Source organism: Ochotona curzoniae, unplaced genomic scaffold (assembly GCF_017591425.1).
Source record: "Ochotona curzoniae isolate NIBS_2020 unplaced genomic scaffold, NIBS_Ocur_1.0 contig_523, whole genome shotgun sequence".
Classification (NCBI taxonomy): domain Eukaryota; kingdom Metazoa; phylum Chordata; class Mammalia; order Lagomorpha; family Ochotonidae; genus Ochotona; species Ochotona curzoniae.
Window position 1 is genome coordinate 12708493 of NW_024466459.1, and position 10310 is coordinate 12718802.

The window sequence follows — 10310 nt, forward strand, 5'->3', positions numbered from 1 at the left end:
TGCTGCTGCCCTCTCGTTCACCAGGGAACGCTTCACCCTCCTCCAGGGCCATCCCGGACTCAAGACTCTTTCTCTTGCAGGCCAGCCGTGGACCATCGGCCACCGCTGATGTGCCACCTGCCACAAGACACCCAACGACTGATGTGTGTTCTCCACAGAGTTCCTTCTCACCAGGACAGGTAGAGTAGCAACATGCCTGGATCCCTCCTTTGTACCGGCTGCTCTCACAGCACGCAACGGCATAAGTTGTGCAAGCCAGGGGGACAGGCACCCTCACCAGTCTGGTGAAGGAGGTGCTGAAGAAACCATCAAGGGGTGGAGTCGGGTGCTGTGGGGTGGTGCTGTGGGGTGTTGTCCCAGTGGGTCAAGCCTCAGCCTGCCAGGCGGATGGTCTGTATGGGCGCTATTTTAAAGCCTGGCTGCTTCCCCTGCGGTCCAGCTCCCTGCTGGTACTCCTGAGAGAGCAGCAGAGGATGGTGCAGGGGCTTGTGCCCCTGTGCTCCTGTGGGAGATCTGGAGGAAGCTCCTGATTCCCAGGCTTGTCCTGGCCCAGCCACTGCTGGCTCTGGTGGTGGTGGTCCCTGGGGAAGTGAGCCAGCAGATGCAAGAAAGATTGCTGCCAGTTAAACTGCATAACCACCTGGAAAGTGCACAATCCAGGAGTGAGAGACCTGGGAGGGAAATAGTGGGTTCCCCCCCTCTTGGGTTACGACTTCCACGGGTTGGCACAAAAACTAGGACAGGGGTTGGGGTGGCTAGACAGAGAGGCACTCATCAACACCCGTGAGGGCTTGGTTGTTGAGCTGCTTAGATGGATCTAAACTTCAATGCCATTTGCCGTGTACGAGAGCCAAGGGGGATGTGGGACAGACTACACTGGTCTGCTACACATACTGGCAAACCAGGGTAGGGGGCAGGCCTGGTGGGGGTTATTGCGGGTCGCTCTCACCAGGCTGCAGCTCCCACGGGTTTATGTGAGGGCCAAGTATGCGCTGTGCAGAACCAGTCTGGACTGCAACACCCATTGGTTCCAGTGGAAAGCAGGGCTGAAAACAGAACCAACCCGGCAATTGCAACCACCAGCTGACCAGGGTGATGGACTGTGCCGGACCCTGTACTTGCTGGTGCATACAAGAATCTGGCCTGGGAACACCTCAGACGAAGTTTCTTTGGCGATCTCCCCAATTGAAATGCCAGACTCAGAACCCTAACCATGAAAGGACAGAAGATGGAACAAGTTAATCAACCACCTCAGCTATAGGTTGGCAACAAAATACCGGGCAAATAGAGACGCTATGATGGACAATGTCAATCAGTGGATTTTTCAACGACCTCATCGTGTTTGGAGGGGCGAGATTGGCAGCGATTCATAACTGGTGAACTATTGAAACCTCTTGGGCGAATATCTCAGAGCATGCCCCACTTGCAGGACTTGGGGTTAGGGTTGTATCCGCCTTTCCAATGAAAACATAATAAAAATAAATCTTTAAAAAAAAAAAAAAAGCATCCCATATAGCCTCCATTTCCCATACAGCTCCCTGCTTGTGGCCTGGGAAAGCAGTAGAAGACGGTCCAAAGCCTTGGGACCTTGCGCCCATGTAGTAGACCTGGAAGAAGCTCTTGGATCCTGGCTTCAGATCGGCTCAGCTCTGGCAGTTGTGGCCGCCAGGGGAGTGAACCAGAGGACAGAAGATCTTTCTCTCTGTATCTCCTTCTTTCTGTATATCTGTCTTCCCAATAAAAACAAATCTTAAAAATCCCTGAAGTCACAGGAGAAGAGATGCCCACAAAACAATATGGGAGAGGGGCCCAGCACGGTAGCCTAGTGGCTGAAGTCCTTGCCTTGCGTGCCTGGAGTTCCCATATGGGCACTGGTTCGTATCCCCACAACCCACACTTCCCATCCAGCTCCATGCTTATGGCCTGTGAAAGCAGGTGAGGACGGCCCAAGCCCTTGAGATCGTATCCTGCACCCATGTGGGAGACCTCAGAGAGGCTCCTGGCTCCTGGCTTCAGATCAGCTCAGCTTCGACCATTGCAGTCACTTGGGGAGTGAATCATTGGATGGGGGAATCTTCCTGTCTTTCTTCCTGTGTATTTGACTTTGCAATAAAAATAAATAAATCTTTAAAAAGAAATTTGGGAGAGAAACTAGTTGGAGTCACTCTATGCGTATCAGGAAATGTACATTGAACAGAAAGCTCAGAGGTGTGGCATATGCAAGGGCACATACAGGCAGCTGTTTCACACACACAAAGCAGAAAATACAGAACTCTGAATTCAGCCACCCTACAAAATTTTCCATAAATAAGTCATATGTTTTATTTAAAGATTTATTTTATTATTATTATTTTTTTATTGGAAAGGCGGATATATAGAGAGGAGAGACAGAGAGGAAGATCTTCCATCCGATGATTCACTCCCCAAGTGAGCGCAAGGGGCCAATACTATGCCGATCCAAAGCCAGGAGCCTCTTCCGGGTCTCCCACGCGGGTGCAGGTTCCCAAAGCTTTGGGCCGTCCTCAACTGCTTTCCCAGGCCACAGGCAGGGAACTGGAAGGGAAGCGGGGCTGCCGGTGCCCATATGGGATCCCGGGCGTGCAAGGCGAGGACTTTTAACCACTTGCGCCACCGCGCCGGGCCCAATAAGTCATATGTTTTAAAAGTTTATACACATAGGGCCCGGCACGATGGCCTAGGGGCCAAAGTCCTCACCTTGAACATGCCAGGATCCTATATGGGCTCTGGTTCTAATCCTGGCAGTCCCTCTTCTCATCCACCTCCCCGCTTGTGGCCTGGGAAAGCAATCGAGGACACCCTAAATCTTTGGGACCCTGCACCCACATGGGATACCCGGAAAAAGCTCCTGGCTCCTGGCTTTGGATTGGCTCAGCTCCAGCCATTGCGGCCGCTTGGGGAGTGAATCATTGGACGGAAGATCTTCATCTCTGTCTCTCCTCTTCTCTGTATATCTGCCTTTCCAATAAAAATAAAATAAAATTGTATTCAAGTCTGACCTGGCCCACCTTGGAAACCTACGTGGTCGGTCTGCAGCACAAGAGTCACGTGTCCCCGCACGCAGGGGCGAGGCCAGATCGTGGGGGCCGGTGTTGACGACAGGTGCCTAATGTCTTCCTCGGTGCGGTGGTCACTAGGGCTCAGGCCCTAGGGTCGGAACCCCTCCCTGCCCACAAGCAGAGCCCTTTTTGGGGCATTCAGAACCGTGCGCGTGTGGATTCCAATAGCGCCTTCTCCGGGGAGGCTGGGGACGGGGAGCGGGTCTCGGGGAGCAGCGCCCAGCGCCGGGAAACCGGGAGAGGGGCGAGCGCGTGGGGCGAGCGCGTGGGGCGAGCGCGTGGGGCGAGCGCGTGGGAGGGGCGAGCGCGTGGGAGGGGCGAGCGCGTGGGAGGGGCGAGCGCGTGGGAGGGGCGAGCGCGTGGGAGGGGCGAGCGCGTGGGAGGGGCGAGCGCGTGGGGCCAGCGCACCTCTTCCCGCCCGCCCCGGGCAGAGGGCTCCCACCCCAGGCAGCTCCACTCCTTCCGGCGGCCCCTGAGCGCCCCCGCCCTGCCAGTCTCCCCCTCGTGATTGGCCGCGGGTGGATACATTGAGCGACCACTCCAGTCCTGGGCCAGCGGGCGACGGTGCCTCCGGTCCCGCGGGAGTGAGGAGCTCGTGCGGCACGTCCGCGCAGCGGAAGCGGGAAGTGGACGGTATTGCAGGTGAGTCGGCGTGGCGGGCGGGAGCCCTGGACGCCCAGCACGGGGTGTGAGCCTGGGCCTCCACCCGGGGCTGCACCCGGGCCGAGAGCAGCGAGAGCAGCGAGAGCAGCGGGCACGGTAGGGCAGGGTCGGTGAGCCCGGTGGAGGCCCCGTCCGGTGCGCGCTCCTTCCTTGCCGTCTGTCTTCCGGAGCTCCCCCACCTCCACCGCCCTGGTCTCCCGGAGCCCCGGTTTCTCGGAGGACGCGGGTCCAGGGCTTGGGACGCTGGCGCCGGGAGTGAAGACCCGTGAGAAGGTGACCCCGTGAGGGGGCGTCGGGACCCTGAGGGGCGTCGGGACCGGGTGAGGGGGCGTCGGGACCCTGAGGGGCGTCGGGACCCTGAGGGGGCATTGGGACCGGGTGAGGGGGCGTCGAGACTGGGTGAGGGGGCGTCGGGACCCTGAAGGGCGTTGGGACCCTGAGGGGGCGTCGAGACTGGGTGAGGGGGCGTCGGGACCCTGAGGGGGCATTGGGACCGGGTGAGGGGGCGTCGGGACCCTGAGGAGGCATTGGGACCGGGTGAGGGGGTGTCGGGACCCTGAGAGGGTGTCGGGACCTTGAGGGGGCGTCGGGACCGGGTGAGGGGGCGTCGGGACCGGGTGAGGGGGTGTCGGGACCCTGTGGGGGCGTCGAGACCGGGTGAGGGGGCGTCGGGACCCTGAGGGGGCATCGGGACCCTGAGGGGGCATTGGGACCGGGTGAGGGGGTGTCGGGACCCTGAGGGGGCATCGGGACCGGTTGAGGGGGCGTTGGGACCGGGGTTGTGACCGGGTGAGGGGGCGTCGGGACCCTGAGGGGGCTGACCGGGTGAGGAGGTGCTGGGACACGGGTTGAGGATATGTGAGGAGCTGCTGGGACTCGGGGTCGGGACCCAGTGAGGAGGCGGTGAGGGGTCAGGACCCCATGAGGAGAGAGCTGGCACTGTAGTGAGACCTGGCGGTGGCACAGGGCACCAGGCGAAGTGGAGGCCTAGGCTTTAGCCCGGGAGCGTTTTTGGTAGGCTCTGGGTACAGACCCCGTTGCTCATGGCCGCCCTTTCCGGGCTAACCTGTGGAAGCTGAGCGTTTTCAGTGAGCAGCAGCGGCAGTGGGCAAGTGCCCCGGAACGCCTTGGGGGCCTCCCCGAGGAAACAGAATCAAGTTTATCTCATGCGGAAAAGGGAGGCTCAGGGAAGTCAGGTGACTGGGGGCAGGCTCTGGAGTAACAGTTAAGTCTGCTGGGGATCCCACCTATCGTTGTGAGGTATCTGGGTTCAAGCCTGGCCCCCAACTGCACCCTGGGAGGCAGGGAAGCAGCGGGTGATAGCTCAGGTGGTCGGTTTGTGTTGTCCACGTGGGAGGTCCATACTAATTTTCACCTGGCTTTGCATAGCCTCTTGTGGATATTTGGGGAGTAGACTAGCAGGAGTTCTCTCCCCACCTCATTCCAATGACATCAGTAATAGTGTTGACAAAGAGGTGGACTAGTGCTGGCCACTCTCCCGTGGGGTCACCCTCTCAGGATTCAGACTTTTTCTGGTGGAGGGTAGAAGGAAATTTTGCAGGCGTGTGGTCCTTGGCCATTCCCAGTTGGGCACCACAGCTGATCTGGCATGGAGGTTGCAGTGTGGCCTGCTGTGTGCACATGGTCTGATCTTGGTCTTTGTTGGCAGAGTGGCATGATGCAGAGCTTCTTGATGTTGCTGAGGGAGCACGGGAACACCCACCCACCCCCGGCGGAGCTGGTGCCCCTCGCGGGCAGCCTATGCCATGACATCCAAGATGACCTCACTCAGATGCAGCCTTTGGTTTCTGCCATTCTGGACAGCCAGCTGTGCCCGCACCTCCTGGACAATGCAGATGTGGCCCTGGTGTGTGCCCGTGTCCTGGCCCAGCAGGAGCAGCAACAGGTGGCCTGCCGGCTTCTGGAGGTACATGTGGGCTCAGTGGCCATTGGAAGGAGGGGCAGGGTGCACCATTCAAGCATTATCCATATGCCGGGAGCTAGCAATGAGTTGCTGGCCCACATCTCACAGACCAACCCCTTAGGGCTGCCTGGGAGAGGTGTTTTATACAAAGATTAGTTCCGGTAATTCTCACTTGAGTGAGTTACAAGCAGCTTGGGAATCTGAGTACTGGATGTGCATCAAGTGGTGCCAGCTCATAAACACAGCAGGTGGAGTGAAACCTGATTTCTTTCTGGCTTTGAAGCGCTGACAGTGATCAGATGGCCAGGTACACCCATCATCACCCCGGTCCCCAGTCTGGCGGCACCTGGAATCCCTCTCAGTATGTCATTCCCTCTGCAGGAGGCCAAGACCTTGCTCTCTGCAGTTGATGCCTCCCTGGCCGCTTGATGTCACTTGTTCCAGGTTCTAGCTTGTGCCTGTTTATTCCTTTCCCACTGTAGCCCTCAGCACTGCTAACCGTGGGTCCATCCAGACCTGGTTCTTCCTACCAACATGTGGCTTTAGTGGACTCTCCTTGACATGGTTGTCGGGTGCCAGGAGGCAGCCGTGAGCTGGTGCAGCTCTGGAACGACATTCACTACGACCTGGCCAGGAGGAAGCTGGGTGTGGCTGCGCTGACCCCGGTGCAGAAGTTCCGCTGCAGGAAGAGGTACTGCTGGGCTTTAGCTCTGTGTGTCAGGGGCTCCTGAGGGGTTGGCCATGCCCTTACGTTATTTTCTGTTGCCAAGCAAGGCTCACAGGTCTTGTTCTGAGTGCTACCCCACCCCTCCCTGTGGCTCCTGGAAGAAGAGATGGATTGTACTACAGAGGCTTGCTTGCAGGGAGGCCAATGTGAGGCAAGTCCTTCAGAGTCCAGCAGTCAGTGAGCCTGGGACCGCTAGGGCTGTGTGACCCACCACACAGAGGCTGACAGCCTGCCAGTGGAAGCCCAGCAGAGGCAGCCACTTGGTGACCAGTGTAGGGGTGGCATCCTGTCACTCAAGCTGTTTGGGGAGCACTCCCTGGGTCTGGATGCTGGGGCACCCTAGGCTTTGCTTTCCTGCAGGTGGCACTGACATGAGACCACGAAGTGCTAGCGGATCGATCATCGCTAGCAGGCAGGTCTCTGCAGAGACCGTGGTCTGAGGGGGCTGGGCTGTGGGGAGGGGCTTCTTCAGTGTTGGTAGTGCAGGTCTATCCCAGCCTTGGAAGGAGACCCTACCTGAGAGATGGTGGTGGTCTTGTGAGCACCAGTGTTTAAGGCAGAGGGAGTGGCAACCTCAGAGGTCTGGCTTAAGACCTCTGGTTTAGGGGATGTCCGCTGGCTGAAGGGGTGTTCACAGCCTTTGGAAAATGCAGCAGTGACCTTCGCCTGTAACCATAGGGACAGGTGGTGGCTGAATTTTCACCTGCGGGGAGAGTGACTGATGAACCACAGGGAGAGCCCAGGGCTGTATTCTGATGGTGCTGGCTGACCCTGAGGGCTGTCAGGAAGGGTGGTGTCTCTTTGCGGCTCAGGCGTTGTCCAGGACCCAAATCATGGCCCAAGAACAGTTGTATGCAGTGAAAAGGGAAGAGATTCCAGGGCTTTTGGCCCTGGGTTGGAACCAGGAGTGTGGTGGTTCTTGTTAAGGCACACAGGGCAGGGGTGGGGTGAGTGGTTCCAGGGAGATGAGCTGCATTTGGGATGTGTAAGGTGCCCACTGCATTATGTACGTCCACATAGGCTTTGCAGCTGAAATCTTCAACTGAAGTGATATTTGTCCTCAGTAGAAATGAAGATATATTCAGTGGTGGCGAAAAACTGTGACCAACTTGGACATGTCCCCTGCCTAGCTCCAGGAGGCTTCAATCTCAGGAGTAGTGCTGGGGATGTTGTCCAGTGGCCTGAGCAGCCTAGCTGCTCCTCATACCCCCTGCAGTGGTCAGCTGAGGAGTGGCCAGGGGGTGAGGGGAAGTGCGGGGTGTGGCATGCAGGGAGGGAAGTCCAGGGTAATAAAGGAGAACAGCAGTGACCCTCTGCTGCCCGTGGTGAGGGGAGGAGCTGGCTCAGGGACCCTGGGTGAAGCTAGAGAAGTTTTACTGGGAGAGCCCTGACTGAGGCAGCAGCCGGAGGGCTGGAGGGAGGTGAGAGCCGCCAGAATGTTTACCAGCCCCGATGCCTCTGGTGCAAGAAACACTTGAATTGGAATGGAATCTGGAAAGTCCTTAGGGAGGCAGGGAAGTGGAGCCAATACACAGAACATCAGCTGCAGCCTCATTGACGGGGTCCCCATGTGTTTGAGGGGTGCAGTGGGCTGGCAGGTGCCATGGTGGCAAGTCAGTGATGATAACTCAGTGAAATCTAGGGAGGAAGTGCTGGGCAGAGAAGGGCGCAAGGGTATGGGGGTGGGGCTGCACTGAGAGATGGGTGGGAAGGCCAAGGACTTTGCCTCATAAGTCCCATGGGCAGACAGGGAGGACAGGGAAAAGCCACATGGAAATGTGAAAACATAGGGGTGGGAACCCAGATCCTGGAGCCCTCTTTGGGGGTCTTGGGGCTGAGCTCCCCGCCATGGCCTGCAGGTGTGTGGGTTAGATGCTGATTTTCACTTGTGGGACAGCCTTGCCTCAGAAATGTTGCTGTCACAGGGCAGGGGACCGCTGGGCCCCCTCACTGTGCTGTTCTCATCTCCTCCAGGAATCCCCCACCCGCAGGCCTCTGCCCGGATGGCCTCAAGAGTCGGAACTTCCCCAGAGAGGTCCGCAGGAGGCTTCAAGACTTTGCCTTGGCCGTGAGCATTAACCCCAGCAAGGCTCAGCGGGTAAGAACAGGTGGAAGCCTTACCTCTGCCTCAGCTGCCTGTCCCTGGGCCTTTGCCCCCACGCCTGTTCTTTATCCTCTTTTGGGAGGGCGTGCCCTGTGCCTAGTCTACAGAGGGCAGTCCCAGTCGCCTTCTTAGGTTCTCAGTGTGGCTGTAGGCATGGAGGCTGAGATGGCTGGTACTGGGTGTGGGTTGAGGGTAGGGGCATTGGCCCACAGTGCCTGGTTCCTGCTCCCTCAGCACATCCGTCCCGTGGTCGCATGGCTCCTCCTGGTGGCCTCTCCTGTCTGCTGCTTACTGGGCTGGGTCCCCCCTCTCTGCTGGGGCTTTTGCTCAGGGTCGCCCCATGTGTGGGGTGCATGGTGCTGGGGGCGGTGACTGCACACAGCGGGCCCCTCCCGAGGTTCAGGACACTGTGGGCCTGCTCTGCAAGGTTCAGGACACTGCGGGCCTGCTCTACAAGGCCTGCTGAGGCTCGGCTCCCTACGACGCTTGGCCTGGCCTTACTCCCGAACTGAGCCTGGGCCTGGGAGGTGTTGTGTCTTCTCCAAGCAGGTGGCTAGGAGAGGCCCTGGTCAGCCACCAGCGCAGCTGGTGCCGATTCTGCTGCCTTTGGAGAGGTCAGCTTGGTTTCTGTGGAAGTGTGGGCACAGACCAGGAGTTAACAAAGCTAATTGTGCTGTTTTCGGACAGGAGAGTTTGGCTTTGGAGACAAGCTTGACTGCAGAGCAGGTCTACAACTGGTTTGCTAATTACCGGTGGTGCCAGCAGTCCCTGCTCCAGCATGTGCAGCCAGCCCAGCGGGTGGTGGCCGAAGACCCCAGTACAAAGGAGAGACGTCTGGACCGCTGGTGTCATTGGTCCGGTGGGTGTCTCCAAGGCCCTAGCATCATGGTATCTGGAGGTTTGCTTTCTGACAAGCCCCCTCGTTGCATTAACTGTTACGGGACACTGGAACAGGGGCACTGTGGCTATAGGTGCAGACCTCACCAATGTTCAGCACAGTCAAGACCTCACCTGGTGGCCAGCTAATCCTGAAGGTAGAGAGAGTCAGACTGTGCCGAGGAATGGTGTAGGTGAGGTTGTAGGTGCCCGGCCCCCCACCCGTGTGCCCAGATTGCCATGTGGAGATAGATGGGCATCGGTGTGGGGATCAGGGAGTAGATGTGGGTCTGGGGATAGCTCACAGCAAAGATTGATGACCCAGTGGCCACACCCTGCTCTACTTGCTGGAAGGGAGGCCGAGATAGAGTCACGAAGCCTCTCCTTCCCTCTGTTTTTTCCAGCCTGGCCCAGGGACGGCGTACCTCCGCAGTCTCCAGACGCCCTCCAAAGACCTTGGGAGGCCCTGGCCCTGGTCACAGACCTTCCTGGAGCTGAGACGATCTCAAGGCCCCTGGCTCCCAGGTACTGTTGTCCTCACGTGCTATGGGGCCATCTCACCTGTTCGTTCGCCTTCTCAGCTGAAGGTGAGGATGGGGAGTGGGCATGAGTGTGCTGGGGCCACCGCACAGGTACCAGGTCAGTGACTGCTGATTGATTGGAGGAAGGGAAGCCACATCAGAGACAGAGCAGCTGTGACTCTGGAACCTGACATGGAGTGAGGCCCACCTTCATGTGTGTTTGGGAAAAGGGGGGAGATTGACTTCGCCTGCAGATGACCCCAGCTTTTGTGGTTTGTGAGTCTGCTGTAGTCTGTCTGTTGTGCATTCCGTGCAGTCAGCACCTTTCTCCTTTGCAGAATGCTGTCTGAGCACTCTGCTTTGTGTACTGCCAGGAAGACCTCGCAGAAGTAATGTGGGAAGGAAGAAGCTGAGCACC

The 10310-nt window shown here is 58.3% G+C and overlaps 1 protein-coding gene across 1 annotated transcript; it reads left to right on the forward strand.

Moving 5' to 3' along the window:
• Window positions 1–3673: 3673 nt before the first annotated feature.
• On the forward strand, window positions 3674–10018 carry LOC121162458 (anomalous homeobox protein-like). The gene is made up of 6 exons (XM_040989457.1): window positions 3674–3719; window positions 5410–5667; window positions 6228–6355; window positions 8366–8489; window positions 9183–9354; window positions 9776–10018. The coding sequence occupies exons 2-6, from the start codon at window positions 5416–5418 to the stop codon at window positions 9979–9981; spliced, it is 882 nt and encodes a 293-aa protein (XP_040845391.1). The 5' UTR covers window positions 3674–3719; window positions 5410–5415; the 3' UTR covers window positions 9982–10018.
• The last annotated feature ends 292 nt before the right edge of the window (window positions 10019–10310 follow it).